General features: G+C 38.9%; 1 protein-coding gene across 2 annotated transcripts; it reads left to right on the forward strand.

The window, feature by feature from the left end:
- Positions 1-19,306: 19,306 nt before the first annotated feature.
- Positions 19,307-21,238, forward strand: LOC131299418 (ubiquitin-conjugating enzyme E2 30-like). Of its 2 annotated transcripts, none has more exons than XM_058324955.1 (2): positions 19,307-19,692; positions 20,914-21,238. In XM_058324955.1, the coding sequence occupies exons 1-2, from the start codon at positions 19,450-19,452 to the stop codon at positions 21,061-21,063; spliced, it is 393 nt and encodes a 130-aa protein (XP_058180938.1). In that variant the 5' UTR covers positions 19,307-19,449; the 3' UTR covers positions 21,064-21,238. The 2 variants fall into 2 exon arrangements, with proteins under 2 accessions (XP_058180938.1, XP_058180939.1); XM_058324956.1 differs by lacking the exon at positions 20,914-21,238 and adding an exon at positions 20,704-20,860 and having other exon boundaries at positions 19,331-19,692.
- Positions 21,239-27,445: the final 6,207 nt, after the last annotated feature.

Genomic DNA, 27,445 nt, shown 5'->3' on the forward strand with positions numbered 1-27,445 from the left:
TCTATTTCATCATCTGACAGGACCTCTTTCCTTGTTCGGCTGTCTCATAGCCGAACAAATGGTCTGGACCAGTTACTTCACATGTAACTGGTCCTAAGGAAACAATTTGGACCATATCCTTTCTAAGGAGCTCTCCTTCTGTTCGGCTTTTCTTTTGCCGAACAATGTATCTGAACAGTGGCATCACATGTCACTTTCCTTGTATCTGGTCCAATAACGTCTCATGTTATTGTACCGAGAATCGTACAACCTCTCTGGACCATTGACTTCTCATATCAGTGGTCCACAGTGCGTTGACCCTTTGTTGACCATGCTCGGGTTCATTTTGCACCTGTTCGGGAATACCTCCCTACAATTGCTCCCCAGCTTTGCTCGTTTATATTTTACTCAGATGACGAGTAAAGCTTTTAAGCGAACAAATTCACTTTGTTTCTGCACCCTATTTCACATATTGGTGCAATGTTTCATCACTTTGCTTAAGAAAAAATCATCTTTTCTTGTGGCCGTCACAGGCTTTTAGCCCTAACCTTTACACGCGTCGATCATCGTATTGCGTTCCATTAAATACGAGCTGACGTGTTTATGGGAAAACGGAACGCTCAAACGGCGTCTGGGATGACGTTTCACGTACGCCACCCACTTTTGGGGTATTTTTGGGTTTTCGTCCCATTTTTCAAAACACCCCAATCTTCCCCTTAGACTCCCTCTGCAGAAGAAAAGACTGTTCAAGCGTTCGCCCGCCATTGAAGCTCTTTTCATCGTCTCAAGACCTCTTCTTTTAAGGATTCCATCGACTATTCTCGTAAGTCATCATTTCTTCTTCTTACAACTCCATTTCTCTAGTGGATTGTTTTCAACCGCAGTTTAGGGTTTCATTGTCCCCATTGCTTTATACTTCATAGAATTTCCAAAATCCTATCTGGTAATGGGTAGATTCCGAAGGCACTGTAATACTCCTCAAGCCATGGCTAGTTTCAGATCTCGATATGGGATTCCTGACAACGTAGCTACTGTTTTGGCTCCTGAGGATGCCATTCGTGAAAGCTTCGATTTTGACACCCTTCATATTCCAGTAGTAGCCGTCGTTGAAGGCGGAGTTAGGTTTCCCCTAGTCCCTCTGCTCCGCCAAGTCTTAGCGTATTACAGGCTTTCGCCAATGCAGGTTTCTGCTAATTTCTTCAGGGTAGTTATGGGCATAAATACCTTAAACCAAATGTTAGGGACTTCGCTAGGCCTGTATGATATTCACCATCTATACAGTATTTCCAGAACTGGGGATGCCCTTACTTATTATCTAAAAAGTAGGGATTCTAGAAAAAAGCTAGTCCTTGAACTCCCTGACTCTGCTCGAGGGGATGACGACGACTTCCTGATTGTCACGGGCAACTTCGAACCCAGAGATGAGGACGGCCAAGTGATTGGTTTTCACGCTCCTCATGTATTCGGGAGCCCACGTTAGTGCTTTCCCCTAATTTCAAATTTTTGTCCTTTTTCATAGGAAAAGCTTTTTCATGCTTTCTAATTATTTATGCTTTGCTCGGCTGCAGCTTCAAACATTAACCGGGGTTATAATATCATAACCCCTCAAGTGCACGTAGCTGATATCAAGCGAGCACTTGCTTTCAACGGCGAAGGGACTTACCTTGCTGGCCGAGCAAGAGCGGCTCAGGTTCTGCTGAGTTACAAAGCGTCATACGGGGGGTTTATTGATCGGCGTACCCGAGCAGCAGACAACCTTGCAGCGGCTGGTCCTTCAAGACCTGTTCCCGAAGAAAGGCGTTCTCGGACACCCCCAATCTCCGACGAACCAATTCCCCTTGCCGAAGAAGCCTCCAGTCCCACATCAAGTTCTTCTTCCAGCGGTTACACGTCTTCACCTCCAACAATGAACCAGCCAATTGATTTAGGGAGTCTTCTCACCTTACCTGGTCGAGGCCGTGGCGCTGCTCGGGGCCAAGGTGGCCAAGGTCGTGGCCGCCGTATTCAGACTCAGACTGATGCTCCTCCTGGCTTTTCCCTAGAAGAAATCGAGGCCATCCACAGAGAGAAACGTCAACGGGTGGAACAGCCTCAAGAAAGACCCCCACCTTCCTCCTCGTCTCCTGCTCCAATATGGGCTCCCTCCTTCTCTCATGGGAACCGAGCTATCACTGCTCGGGACACTGTCGAGACCGAAGGGACTGCCCTTGCATTGTCCCAGGCCTTTTTGTTGCCTGGGGACATGCAAAAAGAAGTTGCAATGTCTCCAGACAATCTTCTCAGTTCCTTCATGTCCCACAACGCCAAGGTAAAATTCCTTTTTGTGATCATAGTGTACACAGAACTTAACAGTTATGTTTATCACAATTGTTTTGAATGTTTCTAGGTGATGCAAAAAATGGTGGCCATGGCTCAAAAACTTAGCCAATCAGAGCCCCAACGAACAAAACTTGTCAGTGAAAACTCCAAGCTCCAACGTACCATCATCAAGCTTGAGAGAGAAAGGAACCAGGCCCAGGGGGTTGCAGATGGACTGAAGAGACAATTGAAGGGGACTGAGGACAGTCTTGCCCAGACCTTGAAGGAGCTCGAGACGTCCCAGAATGAAGCCAAGGCTGCCTTTGAAAAGGGATATAACGAAGGAATCAAAGTTGCCACAGAGAGCTACACAAACCAGATGCCTGGAATTCAGGATCAAGTTTGGGTGGCGTCTTGGAGGGCCTGCCTTGAAAAAGCAGAGATTCCTGAGTCATCTCCACTTTGGACCAACATTGAGCTTCCAAGCGCAGCAGCTGATGATCAGGAGGAGGATATTGCAGAGGAGATGATTGAGGAATAGGTGGTGAACGTGTCGGCTGAGCAACCTGTTCCTGAAGTGGAGCCTCAGATTGACATGACCAATCCTGGCCAGAAGGAAGCCAGTGGTGGTCCTATTGAAGATGAAAATCCCACAGAAGAGCTGGCTGCTCCAGTAGTTCCTACAATTACTCCTGCAGCTATCCAAGATCTCACAGAAGATGAATGAGCTCTGTCGCTCTGTACATCTGTTTTTAAATTACTCCTGTCAAGATACCCTGTCCACATGTTTCGGACATGGATGTTTTAAGATGTTTAAGTATTTCGAACTTAATTCGTTTCACGTATTTAAAAGTTTCACGTACTTTTATGCATATATTCGTATGCTTCCAAGTTTGTGCATATTCTCGTAGAGTTTAAGTTTCACGTACTTTAAACGTTTAAGTTTCACGTACTTATATGTTTGAAATTTACACAAGTATTTCGAACTTGTGTTTCAACTTACACAAGCATTTCGAACTTGTGTTTAAGTGTCACGTACTTAAAAGTTGATAAGCAGTGATTAATGTTTCACGTATTTAAACTTGAGTTTAAGTTTCACGTACTTAAACTTGTGTTTTTTAAGTTTCACGTACTTAAATGTTTGAAATTTTTACACAAGTGTTTCGAACTTGTGTTCAAGTGTCACGTACTTTAAATTTTTACACAAGTGTTTCGAACTTGTGTTCAAGTGTCACGTACTTTAAATGGATATCCTATACCCTGCTCCCCAATACGAATGAGGGAAACCAATTTCGTAATTTCGTATTCAAAACAAATACCATGAGAACTGCAGTTTATACTAAGAAAGTAACGATCATTCATAAACTGTAAAACTCAAGAGGGCGCTACTCGTACCCCTTGTAGCTAAAAGAACAAAAATAGAACATAAGAGAGTTTTATTCGTAACTCTCACACAATCACGATGTGCAAAAATAAAAATTTATTCATATAAAAAACTTTCTCAGATTATGGATATTCCAAGGTCTTGGCACTGGGTTCCCATCCAAGTCCGCCAATCGATAAGCCCCAATGCCTGCGATTTCTGTAACTCGATATGGGCCTTCCCAATTTGCCCATAGCTTTCCCTCACTAGCCACTTTAGTATTGCCGAGCACTTTTCGTAGCACAAGGTCTCCAACACCAAACTCTCGTGGGTGTACATTCTTGTTATAACTTTTGATGAGCTGCTCTTGGTATGAGGCCAAGTGCACCAAGGCCCGTTCTCGTCGTTCTTCGGCAAAGTCTAATTCAATCTCCAAGGCTCTGTCATTTCCTCCACTTTCAACCAAAGTGGTCCTGTTGGTCGGCAGACCTATCTCTAATGGAATAACAGCCTCCGTTCCATATGCTAATGAATAGGGGGTCTCTTCCGTAGACCTCCTAGGCGTTGTTCGGTATGCCCATAGGACCAATGGCAATTCATCGGGCCATTTCCCCTTTGCTTTATCCAAACGTTTCTTAATCCCATCAAGGATTGTTTTGTTTGAAGCCTCTGCTTGTCCGTTGCTTTGAGGGTAAGCTGGAGTTGAATAATAATTTCTTATCCCATACTGGGCACAGAAAGTTTTGAATTTCTTCTGAAATTGCGACCCATTGTCTGTAATCAACGAATAGGGTACCCCAAAGCGAGTTATGATGCTTTTCCACACAAACCTTTCTATCATAGGTTCAGTAATCTTGGCCAACGGCTCAGCCTCAATCCATTTAGTGAAGTAATCTGTTGCAACTAATAGGAATTTCCGATTCCCAGTTGCTTTGTGTAGTGGACCCACTATGTCCATTCCCCATTGAGCAAACGGCCAGGGACTCGTCAGCGGCACCAGGTCCTCGGCTGGTGTTCGAATCATTGGTGAAATTTTTTGACACTTCTCACAAATTTTTACGTACACCTTAGCATCTTCTTGCATGTACGGCCACCAATACCCTTGGGTGATTGCTCGGTGGGCTATGGACCGACCACCAGCATGGCTTCCACAAGTCCCCTCGTGAATTTCGTGGAGGAACTTTTGCACCATCTCAGGATGCACACAAAGCAAGTAGGGTCCTGTAAAAGACTTCCTATATAGTTTTCCCTCTGGGGATAACCAGAACCGAGCAGATTTGGTCCTGATTTTATGTGCCTCCTTTTTGTCCAAAGGGAGTACTTCATCTCGTAAAAACTCCACTATTGGGTCCATCCAACTTGGTCCTTGGTTCACGTCCAAGACCATCTCTACACTTCTGCCAATGCTCGGCTCAGCCAAATACTCTACGGCTATTTTTCTTTTAAACTCAGATGGCACAGCTGCAGCTAACCATGCCAATGAATCTGCATGAGCATTCTTTCCAGAACTTATCTGTTCAATATACACCCTTTCGAAGGTATCGAGCAGATCTCTGGTCACCTGTACATATGCCGCCATCTTCTCGCTCCGGGTTTCATATTGCCCGGACAGTTGATGGACCACGAGCTGTGAATCAGAATACACCCTAACTCGTTTAGCTTTTAGGGTTTTTGCACTTCTCAAACCAGCTAAGAGTGCCTCATACCCTGCCACATTATTTGATGCATTGAACCCTAGCCGAACAGATAATTCTAATATTGACCCTTCAGGGGGTAAAAGCACAACTCCAATTCCTGAACCGGTGTTGCAAGCTGATCCATCAACAAACAGCTTCCATTCCAGGGGATCTTGTTCGGCTAATGCCTGTTTCTTCGTTACAGGAGACTTTGCTTCACACTCCTTTCTCGTAGGAGGCAGAGGTGCAACCGCAGGTGAGAACTCTGCCACAAAATCTGCCAACACCTGGCCTTTGATTGCTGTGCGCGGCTGATAGTCGATGTCATATTGGCTCAACTCAACGGACCAAGTTGAGATCCTTCCCAAGAAATCTGCCTTTCGGAGCAGTGATTTTAATGGGAACTCGGTGTAGACCACAACTTTATGGCTCTGGAAATAATGTGGCAATTTTCTAGTTGCTGTCCTTAGTGCTAGGACCAATTTCTCGAGGGGCAAATATCTTGTTTCGGCATCTAACAAAGTTTTGCTCACATAATAAACTGGGATTTGCTCGGATCCCTTATCTCTTAAAAGTACTGCACTTACAGCATGCTCAGAAACAGCTAAGTATAAAATCAGAGACTCACCTGTTTCTGGAGTCGAAAGAAAGGGAGGAGAGGCCAAATACCCCTTCAGATCCTGAAAGGCTTGTTCACATTCTGCTCCCCACTCGAACCCTTCCTTTTTCTTCAATAACTGAAAGAAAGGTCTGCACTTGTCACTTGATCGGCTAATAAATCGATTAAGAGCTGCTGCCATCCCAGTTAAATGTTGGACTTCTTTCGTTGTCCGAGGACTTTCCAGATTCTGTAAGACTTTTATCTGGTCGGGATTTGCCTCTATTCCCCTTAGAGTTACAAGATGGCCCAAAAACTTTTCAGAGCCGACTCCAAACGCACACTTCGAGGCGTTGAGTTTCAACTTGTATTTCCTCAAAATCTCGAAAGCTTCTCTCAAATCTGCAATATGGCCTTGCCCAGACTTACTTTTCACCACCATGTCATCTATGTAAACCTCCATAGTTTTACCGAGCAATTTTCTGAACATGATGGTTGCCAGTCTCTGATACGTTGCCCCTGCATTCTTCAATCCAAAAGGCATGACATTATAACAGTACAACCCTCGTGGTGTAATAAAAGACGTCTTCTCCTGATCCGGCCCAAACATTGCAATTTGATGGTATCCTCGATATGCATCGAGAAAACTCATCCGTCCATATCCCGCTGTTGCATCAACCAACTGGTCAATCCTTGGAAGAGGAAAACTGTCTTTAGGACACGCCTTGTTTAAATCTGTGAAGTCAACACATACGCGCCATTTTCCGTTCTTTTTCTTGACGACAACGGTATTTGATAGCCACTCTGGATAATAAACTTCCCTTATTGCCCTGGCTTCCAACAAGTGATCCACTTCTTCAATTACAGCGTCAACGTGCTGTACGGCTGCCCTTCGTTTCTTTTGAATGACCGGTTTATGCTGTGGATCTATATTCAAATGATGGCAGATTACATCTGCATTCACCCCAGGCATCTCCTCTGGTGTCCAAGCAAATACATCGACATAAGTTTTCAAAAAACTAATCAGTTCGTTCTCTTCCTCTTCTGGCAATGATTCCCCAATTAGAAAGTACCTATCTGGATCAATCTCTTTGATCAGTGTTTTCTTCAAATCCTCAACCACCCTTTCGGTGGGGTCTTTTCCAATATCCTCAATGGTCGGCAGATCCGGAATTTCCACAGTATTAACATGGTGGGCATTATGGACCCTTTTTATGATGGATACCAAACATTGTTGAGCTACCTTTTGGTTACCTTTAATGTGCTCAATCCCATTTGACCCTGGGAACTTCACCATCTGATGGAAAGTTGAAGAGACTGCCCTCATCTTGTGCAACCATGTTCTCCCTATAATCACGTTATAGGAAGATGGTACGTCCACCACTAGGAAGTCGGTTCGTAGCACCACTGTCCCAGCCCGAACAGGCAGGGTTACCTTGCCTAAGGGCCAAACTGCTCCTGCTCCAAATCCAACCAATGGAGTCACTGATTGTACCAAATCTTGTTGTGTGAGTCCCAGTTTCTTAAATGCATCATAGTATAGCACTTCGGTGCAACTCCCTGAATCTACCAGGATTCTTTCCATATCATATTCCCCAACTCGTAGGGTTATGACCAAAGCATCATTATGTGGTACCTGGACCCCTCCCAGATCTTCATCAGTAAAAACTATGCCCTCGTTACTTGCCCTTTCGTTGCGCCCTCTTTTCTTTCCCAACTGCATTACATGTTGGTCATGTTTCACTTGTCTCTGAAGCAATCTCACCTCATTTCTCGTATAAGGTTCGGCTAATCCATGTATCATATGGATTACCCCTTTTGGAATCTGTTCGTAATCCAATTCCATTGCCTTGTCTTTATCCTTGGAATCCTCTTGGATAAACTCTTTAAGGTAACCTCGTGAGACCAAATCATCAAGATGTCGTTTAAACATCTCACAGTCCTCTGTCATGTGACCCCAATCCTTATGGTAACTGCAGTGCTGATTCGTAGCACGTTTTGCATCTTTATTCCCACCAAGGGTTGGAGGCCATTTGAAGTATGGTTGATTCTTTATTCGATAAAGAATCCTGTAAATGGGCTCTTTCCAAACCGTGTTTATTGAAAAGAATGACTTGGGATCCGGAGCTTGTTTATCCTTGTACTGCTTTTTCTTCGCCTGCCCATAATCTTTCCTTTCACGATAAGTTTTGGGCTCTGGCTTGTCAACTTTCTTTATAGGCCCCTTCGCTTGCTCGGCGGCCAACTTTCCATCCTCTCGTAGGATGTCATCCTCGTTCCTGGCGTGCTGCTCAATCCTTTCCATTAGTTTTGCCAATGTCTGCACGGGACTCATGTTTAGAGATTTACGCAGTTCCCCCCGAACAGGTAAACCCGTTTTGAACGTGGCTATAGCGTACTCTTCACTACATCCTTCAATTTCGTTGAAGGTTTCCCAGTACTTCTTTGCATAAGTTCTGATCGGCTCGTCCTTTCCTTGTTTCATAAAAGAAAGACTCTCAAAGGTCTTGGGAGCTTTCCTGCTCGTCAAGAACCGTGCAGTGAATTCCTCGGCCAATTGCACCCATGTTCGGATGGAGCGCGAGCCCAGTTTGTGGAACCAGGACAGAGCAACCTTCCCCAAACTCGACGGGAACATTTTGCACATGATTGCATCATCCCCTTCATGCATAAACATCGCTTGCTGGTAATGCTGTATATGGGCCACGGGATCAGCGTCTGTCTCGTAGAGGATGAATGTCCCGTGCTTTACCCTGGTCGGCAATCTAGCCTCCTGTAACTTTCTTGCAAAAGGGGAGGATGCTATATTCTGCAGTGCTTTCCGTGCTGCTTCCCGTGCAGTCACGGCTTCATCCTCTGGTCCTTTCTTGGATCTAGTTCGTTCCCAATCGGAATCTGGCCTCTCGTACCTGTCCCTATGATGTTTTCTACTCCCTTCTTCTTCGGGGGTAGAACTCTGACCTCTGCTTCTCCTCTTTCTTGGAGATATCCTCCTTTGCTCGGGTGTTCGGATCCTGCTCCTCCCTTTTCGTGGAGAAGTTTTACGTCGCCTCGGGGTCAGACTTCTGCTTCTGCTCCTCCTTCCTCGTGAAGGAGCCTTTTGGTACTGTACCAAAGCGTATTCTCTGCCTTTAGAATCTCTTCGAGATAGTCCAGAGTCCTCCGGATGTTCTCTGATTCTCTCTAATTCTCTGATCTCATGTTCTCGTTTTTTGATCAAACGAGCATACTCCTCGATTTCTTGTCTCTTCTTGTCAAGAACGTCTTCGCTACGGTATATACTCCTGGAGTGTGCAATCGATTCATCCCCTCGATGGGATTTAGTCCTTCTCGTGGACTTCGATGCCGTCTCTCCATCTCTATTTCTGGAGTTGCCATGGATAGTAAGGGGGTGGCCCTTACTCGTGGTCCTTCTGTGTCCTCCTTCGGGCTTTCTCGGAGCCCCGGGTGGAGACTTATCCCCTCCTCCAATTAGCACATCCTTCGGGTCGTGTGGTGTTGCTGGCTCTACTTCCACCATGGTCGTATTTCAAAGGGAACTCTTTCGTTTCCCACAGACGGCGCCAATTGTAGGTGGATAAATTCAAGTAGCGCTTTGAACAGCACTGGAATGCAGCGGCTCCTACGTGCCTCTTGAACGTAACCCTAATTCGTCAGTGAAACCCTTATCCTGCAAAACAGACAAGGAGTGAGCGCACCTTTGCCTCTCGTGGCAAAGGCCCTCCGATGCCTTTGTTAGTATTTCGTACTAATGATCAAACCCTAATTATCAGTAGGAAAGCAATAAGATTGCAGTGTATTGCGTACCTTTTACCTCTAGGCTTGCTCTGTTTATATAGACATTCGGATGCTTGGTGCCCAAGCATCCCTATTGCCATAGGATTCCCAGCTCGTATAGGAAACCCAGGATATCAAGGATTCTCGTTTCCTTTATCAATTTATGGAAAAGAGTCCTTTCAGGAGTCTTTTCCATTACTGACCGAACATCCCATTCTCATTGGGTATCTTTCTCAGACCCTATATTCTCGGGATCTTATTCCTTAACGGAGTACCACTGATTCTGGACTCTTCTAGAATGTTCCCTCTATTTCATCATCTGACAGGACCTCTTTCCTTGTTCGGCTGTCTCACAGCCGAACAAATGGTCTGGACCAGTTACTTCACATGTAACTGGTCCTAAGGAAACAATTTGGACCATATCCTTTCTAAGGAGCTCTCCTTCTGTTCGGCTTTTCTTTTGCCGAACAATGTATCTGAACAGTGGCATCACATGTCACTTTCCTTGTATCTGGTCCAATAACGTCTCATGTTATTGTACCGAGAATCGTACAACCTCTCTGGACCATTGACTTCTCATATCAGTGGTCCACAGTGCGTTGACCCTTTGTTGACCATGCTCGGGTTCATTTTGCACCTGTTCGGGAATACCTCCCTACATTACCAACCAACCGGACTAATTGTTGAGACTGAAGAGTGTTGCTTTTACTACCATGAGAATAAATTCTATCCACCGCCAGTGTAAAATCTCATTTTCTACCACCGTCCATTATGGACCCTACCAAGCATCTATTATTGTAATTTGAACCGTTCATATTATAAGACCCACAATATAATATTGCCATGCAAAAAATTAGCTTCATCGAAAGTCGATAGATATATCAAAATTTGAATTTTGATTTATAAAATGGACGATTTGATTTCTATCAATAACAATAAGGATAAACTGTCCATTTTACAAAGCAAAATTCAATTTTTGATACTTCTATCGATGTCCGATCAAGTTTATTTTTTGCATGGATACACTATTATATGGGGCTACAAGATAACGGTTTAGATCAATAATAAACACATGGTAAAACCAAAAAAGGCGGTAGAGGAAAATTGGGGTTTTCCACCGTCGGTGGAAAGATTTTAATCTACAATAGTGAAACATGCTTTAAGTAATCAAAGTAATTAAAGTAACAAATTCAAAGTTTAGACGAACGAAGAATACAGTAATCAATATTTCAATTTGGATGTAGTCCAATTCCAATCTACAAATTCCACACATATAGGATCCATGCATTAATTGCATGACTTAATTATTATTCAATTAACTTCTATATTCTTTGTTCCTACTTCCTAATTAGTTAGAAACACTTTTATTTTTCTGACTTTTCAATAAGAGAATAAATTCTTTACACCGTCGGTGTAAACATTTGTTTTCTATAAATCAATTGCATTCCGCCACGTCGCCGTATTTTATTAATTAAGACCACTGTTTTGACACGTATTGCAATGCAATTGATTTGGAGGAAACAAATGTTTACATCGGCGGTCTAAAAAATTTATTCTCTTTCAATAATTAGCATCAAAGACAAAACTTTAGCAACCTTTTTGTCTTACCATATTTTTGCAGCGATCAAGGGGGAAAAAATCATTTGAAAGTCTACAATATTTGAAGTAGGAGCCTTTATGGGAACTAAACTGGAAAGAAATCTTATGCAAATTAATTGCCTCATCTCATTAATTTATCCTCTTATACATTATTATGACAAAAATGGACAAAAATCATGCCCATTAACTAACTAGATGCATGGAACCTTGGACCAGATACACACAACCTTGATGGATTCTCAAAATGCATTTAATTAACAACGTTTATGGATTGCTTCCAAAGTTGTGTAGCTATATATATATATGGAGCAAATAGTGCATGCCACAAATTGAAAACCACAACTTTGCATTGATCATTTGCTTCATGTGAAACGATGAGTCGTATTTTCCTCCAGTTGCTTATCATTGCGTCTCTCTTTGTTTCCAATACCTTTTCTGCCCAACACCAGCTAACTTTATTTGGGAATGAGGTTCAAATGTATATAATCAGTGGTGTCCCGAATGATCGTCCAACACCATTACTGGCTCAATGCCAATCGGGAGATACCTATATTGGAAGGCATGCACTCAAAATAGGTGAGGTATTGGCTTGGCATTTCAAAATCAATTTCATTAAAACTACTCTCTTCTATTGCAATTTCTACTGGGGATCCAAAACCCGAAGTTTTAACGTGTTCACTGTAGGCTCGGAAGATGAGTGCAAACCTTCGACTACTAGAGATTACTCATGCTATTGGTTAGTAAAGACTGATGGTTTCTATAGAAGTAACAATAACACCATGTGGAGGAAAAAATATGACTGGGCTTGACTCCTAGTTTTTTTGAAACTATTCCCAAACCTCTATTAATATGTCAAATGGTAGCAGTTATGCAAGCTAAAGCTAGAAAGACATCTTATGCAAATTGCTTCCTATATGATTTCTTTTGAATTATTCATCTTATTTTTGTGTGTGATTTAATTTGTTTTCTTCTCTTTCATTATCGTGGGAAGATTGGTGGCGGTTGATTGAATATCTTAGGCATACTTTCACATTGATAGAATCAAATACTCATTAAAAGGTTGCATTAATTTAAAAGATTTGATTTTGCCACTCCCCAAATTGATAACCTCACTCCTCAAAATTTTGAGAATTGTCAAAATCGCTCCCCTAATTTAACTATTTAAAACCTCTAATATTCTAACGTTGTTTATAAATGCAAAACTTCCGAAAGCACTCTTGAGCAAAATCTTGAATTTTCATTTTTCTTTTTCTTAGACATGTTTCTGTACCTCATTTGTACCTCTTGAGCAATTTTTTTTTTCTTCTCTGATTTCTTTCGTTGAGATGAATCAATAAGCCACAAAAGTTTGACGCAAAACAAACAAATGCAAAAAAAATTTGAGCAAGGACCAAAAAATAAGTCACTCAACTTTTTAATCCAAACCCACCTGTAGACACTCCAATCCGGGCCTCCAAATAATCTTTAAGTTCTCCAATGATGAAATAAGGAAAAACATACCTTCAAGGCTTGGATCGCTATTCCTTCGCTGCTCCTTCACTAACCTCAAGAAAACCCCTTTTCAAACATATAGGGTGGCTCCCGGTTCAATTGCAAAAGAGAAAGATACGTTTGCTTTGTCAAAAACTATTTTTTTATGACACATTAAGGGTAAAATGGGCACACATTTCAATGTATAAAGCATATTTGAGTGAAACCAATTGGGTTAGAAAGAGGACTTAACAACCTTTTTAACACTTCAAACCACGCTCAAATCCGAGTTCGGGAGTGTCCGGTGTGCACCCCGCGATGTTTGATATGCTGTGTTGTCACACAATACCGCGTGGCATTTCAAAAGACCGTGCGGCATTTCAGAAACGCCCAGCAGCATTCCAAAAAATTTCCAAAAATCACTCCACTGCACAAGATTTCAATATATCGTGCGGCCATTTGAAACACTGCTAGAAGGAGTGTCTGGCAGATTCCCATGCGCGTCAGCAAAGCGGTCAAAGCGCGTTTTTTGCCTTTGGGTGCACTTCAAGCATATACATGATCCCTTCTTCCCCCTATAAATGACACCTACTCATAAGTGACCCATACTCCTAAAAATCACTATATATACACCCATTTTCAGCCATTTCAGGATAACAGACACATCTCTTTCTCTCTCTACATCAACCCATAAGTTGGTTTATTACAAAATCAGTTTCAAACTGATTTTTCTTCTTATTCTCTCTACAAAACTCACTCAAATCACCCCTAAACTCAAAAACCCAAATGATTGTAGGGATTTTCAGTCCAAATCAACCTCCACTCTTCTCTTTTCAATCACATTCAAACCTACAAGAAGGTAAAAATTGAAACATTTAATTTTTTAACTATATTTTTAATATATAAACGGTGTAAAAACATAAGTGTTCCAATTTTCAATCTGTTTGAACCGGTGTGAAAATCTTATTTTTTTGATCATTTTATTTTAAATGGTCATAATGGATTTTTGGCTCTAAAGTCTTTCAATGAGCATCCTAAGAGAGTCCTGAAACTAAAGAGTCTTCGGGTACTCGTTGAAAGGCCTTATGACCATCTAGGATAAAATGATAAAAAAAAAAAGCTCTTCGTACTAGTTCAACCGGATTGAAAATTAAAGCACTTAATTTTTTAATCATATTTTTCCGTTAGTTTCATTAACGGTATTAACGATTTTACCAATTTGAAACGTAAAACAAACTACAAGATTTATTTAGTAACAATTGAAATTAAATGAACGAAATTGAGATAACTATAAAACTAGAGGGACGACTACGAAAATTTATCTATTAAAATAATGTAACTTCTTCCAATATGTTATATGTGACAGAAACCAATGATGAATAATGAGTGGGCCTGGGCTATGGGCTAGCAATATATATCAATAGAAAATTAGAGGTCGATCCTCCTTTTTAGGTTTGTTTTGATCCCAATCTTAAATATTATTTATGAACTTGCGTAGGCTCGAGGTTTGTTTTGATCCCAATCTTAAATATCATTTATGAACTTGCGTAGGCTCGGATTTGTTATGTCATGACTTTCTTGCCCTTTTTACTCTGCCTCGTTGATTCAATCTCACCATCATCAACAAATCCCCCCTCTCTCTCCCTCTTCCTCTCCCACAACCATCAACTCTCTCTCTCTCCACCTCTAAACCTGGCATGTTTTCATCAATGAAGAAGTAAATTTCAAGGCGTCCCCTTCATCTCCGATGACGGCAGCGGCGGTAGCGGCTCTGATGTCATGTTCTATCGCTGATGCAGATCTCTCTCTTTGTTAACCACGTCATCTCTGTCATCTCTGTCCTCGTCTTCTTCATAAATGGCGATGCTCTTCATCCTCCGGTTCATCTCCAGCATCGTCGACTACCACTAGAGCGGCGGCGTGATCAGAGAACGAATCCACACAGTCGACCCACCGCCAACGGCCGATTTAAGTGAAACTTCCAGCTCCAACCACCAAACGATTCAAAATAGGAATATTCTATGTAATCTCTGATTCCGTTTGCTTTCTTCTAATTTGATAAAACAATCTCAGTCCCATTGTCAAGAGTTTGATTATATTAGCTTGTTTCTTTCCACACCCACAACATATTTATGTAAATTTACTTAAAAATTTGATAATGTTGTGTTCTTGAAAAATAAGGTTTTCGGTTTTGATTTCTATGTGAAGTGTGGAGTGGGCTATGAGAACTGCATCGGTGAACTGTTTTATTTTAGTATATGGTGAGATTATGTGAACTGTGGGGTGGGTTATGAGAACTGCATATGCAAACTATTTATTTTAGTGTGTGATAACGCGATGTGAACATTGCTGTGGGCTATGAGAACTAATTATGGGAACTGTTTATTTTAGTGTGTCGTGAGGCTATGTGAACTGTGCAGTGAGCTATGAGAACTCCTTATTTTAGTGTATGGTAAGGCTATGTGAATTGTGGGTGGGCTATGAGAACTCCATATGCGAATTGTTTATTTTAGTGTGTGGTAAAGCTATGTGAACTGTGCGGTGGGTTATGAGAACTCCATATGCGAATTGTTGATTTTAGTGTGTCGTGCGGCTATGTGAATTGCGTGGTGGGCTATATGAACTACATATGCGAACTGTTCTCATTGTAACGACCCGGATTTTTAACCCAATTTTTTTTTTCTAAATATAATATTATTAAAATTATTTTTTTTAATGCAGTTCTTTTTTTTAAATATAATTATGTATACAATATCTACATGCATTTTTTTTTAATTTTTCTACACATACATACGTACATGCACACTCATTCTCCTCCCTCACCTCAAACTCCTTCCGTCTCTCCGTCTCCTACTCAGTCTCTACTTCCTCCCTAACCCTAAAATTAAGCCAAATTCGTCCATTCCAAATTTCATGAACCCAACCCCATTAAATTCACTTTTATCTTCTTCCACCAAAATTCTCCTATAAATACCCCACCCCTTTGATCCACGAAATTTACACCACAAATATTCCCCACGCCCTACCAGTCCAAAAGAGAGAGAAAAATCAGAGAAACCCAAGCTTCAATCAATGGAGTTTTAGAGAGAGAAAGAAAGAGAGAGAAAAGTGGGTTTCGTACCAGACCCAATCAAAACTCAATCCGACCATTCGAATCTCTTCCTTCTGCTTCTAGCATCACCAAGCATCGTCCAATTTGATTCCAAAGTCTCCCGATCAAAAAAATCCGAAGTCTTCTTCCCCAAAATTCAAGATTAGTTTTTAAATCAATTCGATCCGATTAAAGGTACTATAATCCTATCCAACCTCTTCTCTAAGTATATTAAGTGTTTATATGCTTAACCTTATGTCCCGAACGAAAAAAATATAGTTAATCGCGCGTTTTCTGCCGTATTTATCAACGTGATATTATTTTTGATCCCGACACCCTATTTGTAATTATTTATGAAGAAGATGACCTTTGTGATATTTATTTTACAATCCGTCTGATATTATTATTATGAAAAACTACTGATCGGATATTATTTTCTTACAATATAATATCAACTTAGTATAAAACTTATTAATAATATCAGTTAATTTATCTGGTGGATTAAGTTGGTTTTAAACGTTTCGAAACGACTTTTCGACATCCCGAACATTGTTTTTGACCCCCGAACTATTTTTCCTAGACTTTTCACATCTCAAAGATCATAACTTGTTAAGATCATATTTTTTTTATTTAATTACCTATTTATTAAATTATTTATTCGTTATCTTTCAAAGTTTTGCAAACGAAAAATCTTTGCGACCTTCCAAACGACGTTTTAATACCCAAACTAATTTTTCCTAGACATTCGTGCATCTCAAATATGATATCTTGTTAAATTAATATTTTGTTTATTTAATTTACTATTTATTGTTATTTTTTTAAACGTTTCCGATTAAAAATTCTTTACGACCTTATAACCTTATTATAAATGCCCGAATAATTTTATTTAGACTCTCTATATTCTGAAGATGAAATCTTATTAACAGTAGTATATTTTAAATTTGCAAATTATTTATTAGCTATTTACTTCACTTTCGGCTACTTTATTTAACGTCTTTATTTAAATAAATCCCGTGACCCTCCGAACCCAACTTTCGACACTCAACTGGTTGCATAGGACCTTTAGGACTTTTATTAAAGTCATGATAAATGTTTCAATATTTTTGTCCAATTAATGTATTTAATTAGTTTTTAATTAATCTATTATCTTAGAATTAATTAATAAAAGCCTGGAGAATTTTCCTTTTAAATTCCTTTTAAAACTCTTACTTTATTGTTGACATTGGGACTATACAAGATTAAGGGCAACGGCCCGTTCATAATAAGTTGCGTGATTACGTTGTTTATTAATTGTTTTAATTATTATTGATTCGTTGTATATTGCATCGATTTGAGTGATAGATTGGACCCTAGAGACATGGGGTGGTATGCGAATAGAGTTCACATAGACGATACTAGATAATGGATGAATTGGAAAGTTTTATTTCTAGATTGCCTGCAGGCGTGATGTTGAGATTTGTGATGAGATTGAAACTGGCGGGTGTCCAGTGATAAATTGATAGACTGGCGGGTGTCCAGTGATGAATTGATATACTGGCGGGTGTCCAGTGGTGATTGTGATGTGGTTTGTGAAGTGGTACATAAGATAAGCGAACCCTAGTCGTGATTCAGGCATGATAAGCTTTCCCCTTGTTGTAGTTATTGGGATGCATACTCGGTACATAACTTAGATGCATCTGCGACAGCAAAGGGAAGTGATCTCATGGGACCGAGCATGGCTAGTGGTTGGGGAGGAAAGATCCCGCGGAGGAGATCTTAGATTACACGACTAGTTAATGGATAGTAATAAACTGGTTTATGTGGAACAAACTTTGTCTTGCTTTTTCGCACTATTATTATCCTGCTGCTTGCTATCTGTAATGTAAGAGGGGTGGTTGGGTTGGATTATTCTATTGGGTGATTTATCACTCACGGATACGTCTGTATCCTGGCAAATTGTTTGCTTCGGCGATCAATTTGCTAGAGGGCGCAGGATTCACTGGAGATGATTCGAAGATGTTGCAGTTCAACACGGAGAGAATATCAGGAACGAAGATCGAGTATGTTTCGGATTTGTATCAAGCTTAGAGTCAGCTCTGAAATTAATGTATTTTGAATCAACAAATTTATCTTGTGACTGTAATAGTTAAACTTTATTTTGAAAAATTATATTTATTTAGCGAATGTTTTTAAAATTTTATTTTATTTTACTTCCGAAAAGTCGGGGCGTTACACTCATAGTCAGTCTCATAGAGACAGTTCTGTGTTTTTTCCTATGAAAACTGTGTATTTTCTATAAAATTTGTGTAATTGTCCATGAGAACTATTTATAAAAACTATATATTTTTTATGACAACTGTATATTTTCTATGAGAATTGTGTATTTTTTATGAGAACTGTCTATGAAAACTGAGTATTTCATATGAAAACTGTGTATTATACATGAAAACTATCTATGAATAGTGTATTTTTTATGAGAATTAAGTATTGTCCAAGAGAACTGTATATTTTCTGTGACAACTACGTATTTTAGGGTGTGTTGATGCTATTTAAACTGTGTATTTTTCAGTTCATATTGCCATTTTACATAGTTCTTATAGAATTGACTATGAGAATTATCAGTTCTCATAGCTAATTCACATAGCCAAGGGTATTTTTGTCCAAAACAGTTCTCATAAAGACAGTTCTCATAGAAATAGTTCTTATAGAGACAATTTCCATAGAAACAGTTCTCATAGCAAAGGGTATTTTTTTAATCTTATGTAATTTCATATTCAATATGGATCTTGTTTAGTAGATATCTTCGAGTAGGTTCCAAAAATATAATTTTTTTTAAAAATGAATATCTATAATAAAAGATATGACTTTTTGAAATTTAAACAATGTTTTAATGGTGCACCAATGCTCCATGAGCATTGGATAATTTTTCTGTAGTAGTTGCTCTCTAGTTCCGTGTGCTGATGCGCGTGAAGGGACATGATTGGAATAAAAAACATAAATAATTGTGCAGGACCAAATTAGGTCCAAACCTAATTTTCGGGACCGGCCTAAAAATCAACCACATTGACATTGGAGGCGAAATCTTTTCCCCGATTGCCTTACATTTACGCGGGTACGCGTCCTTCATAAAAAACTTAGCCTCGAAGGAAAGCTAAATGCAAAAAGGGAAACAAGCATAACAAGGAAATTTAGACTAAATAGAAAATATGAATAAAATGAAATTTAGACTAAACAAAAAACATAATAATACCAACGATAACTTCACTCGTATATTATTCAAGGTAAAAATAAAGGAAAAGAATATTGACACTTTAAAAATTAATGTAGGTACTCCAAAAAATAAAGGAAAATGGCTTTGGTGTTATACTGATTTTGAAGTGCCTGTATCAATTTTTGGAGTGCCAATTCATTTCCGAAAATAAAATAAAACATGTTTCCCCCTTTTTTCTCTCCATTTTTTCGGCAGTTTCCAAGTTGACCATGTCTCCCCACTAAAACCAATTTCTTTTCTTCTTCATATCCAACAAGACTCCTGCTCTCTCAAGTCTTTCTTTACTCTCTCTCTCTCTCTCTCTCTCTCTCTCAATTTTCCCATCTGTTTTCTAAGAACTGGGTAACCATGAGAACAGAGACTCTGGAGTTCTGCGCAAGAAAAAGGCTCGAATTTGAGCTGAGAGAATACAACGAAGATCCCCCAGCAAACATCAGTTTTGGCCCGACTAGCGATGAAGACATGTTTCAATGGCAAGGCATCATATTTGGGCCTCTCGATACACCTATCGAAGGTCAAATTTTCGAGCTTTCACTCAAGTTTCCCATTGATTATCCTTGCAAGCCTCCGAAAGTAAAGTTCGAAACTCAGGTACATCTACTGCTGTTTGATTTGATCTTTTTGTTGTGTTCTCTTGTATGATCATCACGATAGGTTTCTGAAACCGCCGCTGCGTTACGGTCGATATTGAAATCCTTGTTTTGTTCTCTCTGTATGATAATCACAAAAAAGGATTTTGAAACTCAAACCTCTGATATAGAATAGATGGTTACCGTAAATCGTGTTATAACTGATGGGTTTTTTTTTTCTTCTGCCGAGAAGTTGGATATCGGCAGTGACCTCATAAGGTCGAGGACGGACCAAGGGACAGATGAGCATGGGTGATCGCCATTCCCAAGTTATAAATTTCCTTTGGAACATAGTAATTATTTTTCAAGTATGTTACAATTATACAAGTTCGTCCGTTCGCCCATCTGAAATCTTTTTTTGAAAATTTTGTTACAGGAGGTATTGAAGCCAACCATTGCGTTCTTCTTTTCTTTGTGTGTGCTTAATTTTGGTGTTAGCGTTTTCTCCTAACCCATGTATCAATATCATGGCGTTAGGTTTTTCTCCTTTCCTCGATGTATCCCTATCAAGTTTCTAGTATAGTATCTTTTTGCTGAATTAAAAAAAGTTTCAACGGAGATTTGATGGTCGATTTGTGCGGATGGCATCAATAAGTTCTCTCTTCTATTTGGAAATTTTTTTCTTGACCTGTAATTTGGTTGCTAGGTTAAACTTACTTCTATTGTTTGTCAATTTGTGTTGTTTGTTGATAAAAAAGAAGTGTTGTTTGAATTCTTTTTACGAATTATTGTCTGGTTTGATGAAATTCTTATGACTTTTGTAAACTATCTCCCACGCAAAAAAAAAAAAAAAATGTGATCGCAACGAAACAATGTGCAATGTTTGTCGGAGAGTCAGCAATCAGCTAGTTAGTGAATCATATATAAACTGGTAAAAAGAGGAAAAATCAATTTGTACCCACCAATAGGCTGTGTATATGTCGATATTTTTTTTAAATAGTTTTTGCCAACAAGATTACCAATCAATTGATAGTACCAAAGAAAACACATTACGGAGCACATCCATCCTTCAACAAAGGCGTTGACAGCCATCTCGTCGGATAGGCTATTAAAAACCGGTATAGGCTTGAATGCGTTATTCCTTGTGTGATTCCCTGCAATTCTTCCTTGCGAATAGTACGTAGTGCTCATTAAATTTTTCTAACATCTTTTTTTAAAAATTTTGTGTGGCTCTTATTTGCAGGTTTTTCATCCAAATATAGGCGTGGATGGCAGTGTTTACCTCAACATATTAGAAGATGAGTGGAGTTCTGCTCTATCCGTAGAGAAGTTGTTGCTTTCCATAAGTTCAATTCTCCTCGATCCAATGCTACTAGACGGTCTCTTCCAGTAGATTTTTTTTTGTAGTATTCTAACTATTGGAATTGTTTGAGCAATTCGCGTAATGGTCGACCTCGTGCCACTTGATTTTGAGTACCTTTGTCAATATATGAACCGAAATTGTGCAAAGACTTCTAATTCGGCCAATTGGGTCAAGTCCAAATTTTATTTACCAGCTAATGTTTTCATAATTTTATTCTGAGGAGCAGGCCCCACTGTGGAAAAGGAGGTATCCGGACTAATAGAATGCAAAGATTCTGTCAACGAACTGGGATGGTGTTGTGTGCATTGAGATTATGCACGGTGCTGTGCAATCTGGACCGTTGATCTACCGTTAATTGTCGAGATCAACGGTCTGAATGTGTACAACACGGTGCGCACCAGAAACGGAGCTATATAGAAGGTGTAGTTTCGGAGGTTTTTTTTTTATAATATTAAGGTTAGTTGTTTTTTGTTTGGTAAGAGCAACTATATACTCCTTCCGTTTTATATTGAGAGTACACTGCGAAAAATCGTGCCATTTTTCAAATAAAAAAATCAACTATTTTCGTGTATAATTTTTTGAATTTTTTCGCACAAAATTAAAGTATTAATCAAGATTTTTAATACGGTGCAAAATTTTTAAAAAAATTATACATAGAAGTAGTTGATTTTTTTATTCACTCCCAGATGTAATAGTCCGAAGCATAGGACTTCTAGTCTTTTGCAGAATAACTCGGTAATTAAAACTGAGATCGATCCACATTGAGCTCGAATATAGCTTGTTTGGATTGTAGGCTTTATGTAAGGTTTTCGGCGTTTAAAACGGTCAACTGTCAACTTTGCTTTAGAAAGTTGAAAACTATGGTAAAAAGACTAGAAATGAGGTTTGAACTTAGATAGAACAAGCGGCAAGGTCTAGGAGCTCAAACCTGCCGATGACTTAGCCGTTTTAACTATTTCTTTCTAACAACTCCAAGCCAAGACGTAGACAATCTTAATTCAAAGCACTCAACGTTAAAAGCTGATCATAATCATGATATTAGCTCATAAATGACTTAATCTCGTTTAGAAGACATTTAACTCAAACACCGGGAGCGTTAAAAGCCTCAGGCCCCGTGTTCAAAATGAAGGTTAAAACTCCGGGCAACACACGGTCAAAGAAGGTATTAAGCCCTTTGGTTTGGCTGAAAATTAGAGATTAAGCCATTTTCTTACTAAAATCGTGATTAAGTCATAGAAAAATCATTAAAATAATTAAGCCATGGGAGAGAGATCACCCCATGACTAAGCCTAGAAGACTACTCACACATAGTAAAAGCGCAAGTCATAAAGCTAAAAAGAGACATGAGATTTAACCGATAAAAACATAAATAAACTTGATTTATACGAAGATCCAACGCGTAGCTACAACATTAATACTTGACAAAATAACAAACTAATTAAACTTACTTGAGTTCTTGAAGGAAATAACTTGAAAAGCTTGAAAAACAATTATGGAAATTCTAGAAAGCAAAAAGAAAGCTTAGGCCTAAAGTTAAGTTATGGCCCATGCTTTCCATAAATGGCATACAAGCCTATTTATATGGCTTACAAATCATCCTTACAATGGACCAAAAGGTCCCCAAGATATCCTAAGAACTAACCTTAAGTAGAAACTTTTCATAAATGGAAGGTTGAACAGTTCAACATAAAGTGTTGGTCGCAGAGCAGAGGTACCGGTACCTATATTTTGAGGTATCGGTACCAACTCAACTGTTTTCACTTGGAGCCACAAGGTACCCCAATACCTATATTTTGAGGGATTGGTACGTACCAATTGGGCAGATTTTTTGAGAAACTTCACGGGCTCGCTCCGGACACTCTCGAATTCAGATTTGAGTGTTTTTTGGACCGTTGGAAAGCTCGCAGAGTCTACTTTCTAGTCCAAGTGATTTGGATCAGAAATATTTTATACATCAAAAGTTATGATGATTCTACCCTCGGCTTGTCGGAAGATGAATTGCTTTGGTAAAATCCTCGCATCTCCCTCACTTCCTTTGACCCTTAGGCAATCTGAGCAACCTCCAAACCATCTCTTCATGACTTTTCGGGCACCACAACGGGGTGGCACGTGGCACGTGGCCTTGAGTATTTGGTTGCATTTGGAGCATTCCTTGGCGTTCACTACAAGAAAAATTGCATTGGGTGACGAATGAAAATCGTCGCAAATTGTATGTTTTTCGTCACAAATAATATAGGTGACGAAAAAAAATTTGTCGACTAAAGGTTGTTGAGAATTCCTACCTGGTGACGAAATCTATTTTTCGTCACCTATAGTGCCTTTTGGTGACGAAAAATTTCGTCACGGAAAAATGACTTGGTGACGAAATTTTTTTCGTTACCTATTGTGCTTTTTTGATGACAAAAAATTTCGTCACAAATTATTCCCTTTGGTTCGTCAAAGGTGACCCATCGGTGACGAAATTTTTCGTCGCGAAAGACATTCTTATATGTGAAAAAAATCTTACTTTCTTGCTCCTGCGGGGTTTCGAACCCGAGTCTCTTAAGTTTTGCACGCAAGCTTTAACCAACTACACCACATAAACTTTTCAACATATGTTTGAAATATCTAATATATAACACATACATTGAACATTAAAATATATTTTGAACGGCATTTTGAACTATTAAACATTAAAATTAGCAATTTTAATAAACATGAAAATCGTAGCTCTTTATGTTATTGTTCAAACCCAATTTAAATTATCTCAATCGGAGTTCTAAGAAAAGAGTTATGCCCGAAATATATTTGGTGACAAAGAGTAATTCATAAATTTCGTCACCAAAGGATAAATTTTTCGTCACTGAAAACGTAAAAAGAAGACGGAAATATTTTTCGTCGCCAAATTGGTTCATTTGGCGACAAAATATTTTTTCCGTCACCGAATAGTTATCTTTGGCGACAAAAAATAATTTCGTCTCATTTTTTACTCTTTTGGTGACTAAAATTTTATTTCGTCGCCAAATAGGAGCCTTTGGTGACAAAAATATCTTTTTCGTCGTTAAATAGTTATAATTGGTGACAAAATAATTTCGTCAAGGAAGTTATCAAAACAGTGTCGAATTTATTTTTTTATCGTCAAATATACTCATTTAGCGACGAAATTAAATTTTGTCGCGACTTTTTCGTCACTAAACATACTTTTTCTTGTAGTGGTTCAAACGCGCTTTATTTATACAAATTACTTGTAACACATAAAAACCTAGCGTACGTGCAATATCGCATAAAAACGACAACATATATGTACAAACACAACATACTAGAGGACTTAAGCACCAAGAATATGCATTATTGGGTGCTTATCAAAAATGGCAAGAGAGAGTATGAGACTCTCTGAAAATTCTTTTTTTTTTTTTTTTGCTATCTAAATACTTAACATGCAAGATAAAAAGAATTGAAGAACAATAAACGATTAACACAACGATATGCATGGAAAACCATTTAAAAGGGTAAAAACTGTGGGAGGAAATCAAATCCCTAAAAGTAATCACTGTGCAATTACAAAACGATCTTATCTAAAACAATCGTGAATATTTACCGACTGATCGAAGATCGAATTGCCGAATCCATGTACACCGCACCAAGTGGTTGATTGAATCCACAAGTCCTCTGAGATACTTTTAGAATCCACCGGAAGAACGATTCACTCAATAGAATAAACGTTTGAAAAGAGCTCGTGGAGTTCTTCTGAAAGTCAATGGATCATATGCTTACTCCAAGAGACAAACTAAAATATCCCTTAGGTAATTCTCTGTTTTGGAGCAAGAGAGGGGTGGCACAAATATATTCGGTAACATAGAAATCCCAAAATGAGCCGCATATAAATAGATAGAAGAAATCTTTCAAGTTGCTCAAGCACTGGTGAGAGCTTTACTAGAGTTGCTTGAGCCACGAATCTGATGCATGTTCCCACGTTTTTCAGCTACCCATGCCGTTAGTCCTCTTTCCATAAAGACTGCCACAATCACGAAATTCCAATCAAAGCCATGATTTTCTTCCAATCTATTTCCTTAACAAAACCTACCTATCAATTATATAATATTTGATTTTCATCCACTTCCTAAACAGACACTCTACGAAGGAAAATAAATAATACAGCTCAATAATAAGATATACAAATCAATGTATTTTTGTTATGTGATTTGCCAAATAAAAAAGTGACCTTACAATCTTCTCCTTTGACACTTCCATGACAAAACATACATAACAATCTATCCCTTAACACATTGATCATGACCTGTGAAACTGCAGAAATAAATACTGAAAAGATAATCTGTTAATCAATATATTACACTCTCAATATGGAACGGAGAGAGTATATATTTTCTTTATATTGGGTGTCATTTAGACATTTAAATACTTTAGACTATGTTCGTTTTGGGTCCCAAAATCTAACCTCTCTCTGTGCATGGTCTCCAATCAATTTTCTTTTCAATTATTACTCTCGTTTCTCTTTCTATCACTCTCCACTCATTACCAAAAAAATCTCCCTCAAAATCCAAACCAAATAAACTATCAGATTCCCAAACCTTGAATTTCAAAATTTGTTGTTCATAGTTCGGTTCCCGCGTCTAAAAAATCCTGGTTCCGTCCCTAGTGCGCACAGCACTATCTCCAAGTTTGTCACTAAGAATATTTTTTTGTCAGTAATAAGATTACATTCGTAGGAATATGAGCCGAAGCATCTTTGCGAACACATAGAAGAGACATAGGGTAAGCATTTAGATGGATGTGTTCTCGGTCAGTCCTCTATTATGATTGTTTTCTTTATGTACATTTTTCATTGTTCTTTTACTTTCTCATAGGGTAGATTCTTTTGTCATTGTAGTTGCATCTTCAAAGTAACTAGGAACTAACTTTTGGCCTAATTTTTATAGGGCTTTTTAACACGGTCTTTTTGGTATATTTCTCTTAATCTTTGTAGATTCGGTCAAATTTTTACACCATAATTTTTATTTTGTCTCGACGTGAAAAAAATCGAAAAAGTATAACAACATAGATCAAAGTTGAGAAAAGTTCATATAAGATGACAAAAAAGACCCAAAGAGTTGAGTAAGTCAAATTTTTTTCGTATTTTTCGTTGTCTTATATGAACTTTTTTCAAGTTTGGTCTATGTTTTTACACTTTTCTGATTCTTCTCGTCGAGACAAAAATGTGTAAAAATTTGATCTGATTCATGTAAATATAAAGAAAAAAAATAACCAAAAGACTGTAAAAAAAACCCATAAAAAATTAGGCTTAACTCACCCGTTATAACTTTATTAAAAGCTCATCATGCCCATATAGTCTGAAGTGGTAACATACGAGAGTAGTGCTTTTACCGTACTTAGTGAAATATGGTATACTTTCCAACGCAAAAGCCCATTACTTGCATACTTTACAAACACATTATCTTGTGTGATTAGTAGTATATCATAGTGGTCACATTCATGATCAAAAGTTAGGTTGGCGTTTCCCTGAAAAAAACGAAACAACACGTTGGCCGTGTACGATCGAGTTGAGCGGGCGTGCTAGGACTACAATTGGTCAGGGTATGGACTGAATTTTGAACAGACGAGTTATGCGCCGCGTTCTTTTTGGCCTCAATAAAGAGAACTTCATAGAGAGAGATTGGATAATCAAAACTAGCAACATTTGGCCAATAGTTGTGCGATACAGAAAAGTAGCGAGTGCAGTGCTGCTCAAGCGTAAAGAACACCGTTAAATTGGAAAATACTCACTTCCAATACCGAAAATAAAAAGTTACAACTACGGAGTTTTTGGAATTTAAAAGTGCTTCAAAAAACACATAGTGCTGGACTATGGAAATTGAAATAGATAAAAGAGGAGCATTGGTTTCCTCCTTTTTGCCGAAAACCATGGCAGTGAAGTTGGTTGGGTCCATGAGCACACCCACTACAGCTCCATGATCTTGCTCCTATTTCTCTCTTGTGAAAGCTTGATGTGCCACTTGTCCTCACCATACATGATGGGCAGTTATTGAACTTAAATCCATTTTTCCATTGTCAAAATGATAGACCCATTAGCAGCTCTATGATCACGCTTGGGGAGGGTTGCTATGTCCGGTCACCCTCCATCCTTTTAGCCTAGTAAAAAAAAAAAAAAAGATGTGACTATTTTTCGAGGAAAGGTCACTTGTCCCATTTTCTTCATGGAAGAACTCAACTTCATGATGTGGGTGTTTTGTCCCTCTTTTTTGCTTCTTTAATGTACCATTTGTCGAGTTTCTAATAAATGTTTTTTGCCAATCAAAAAAAAAGAACACAACTTCGGGCAATTTAAGGAAGAAATCCCCACTGTTTTGATCTCTTTTTTACAATATACTCCTACTTTCCTCACGGTGTGTTTCAATTAGACTGTCATTTTAGGGTA

Source organism: Rhododendron vialii, chromosome 9a (genome assembly GCF_030253575.1).
Source record: "Rhododendron vialii isolate Sample 1 chromosome 9a, ASM3025357v1".
In the NCBI taxonomy this organism is placed as follows: domain Eukaryota; kingdom Viridiplantae; phylum Streptophyta; class Magnoliopsida; order Ericales; family Ericaceae; genus Rhododendron; species Rhododendron vialii.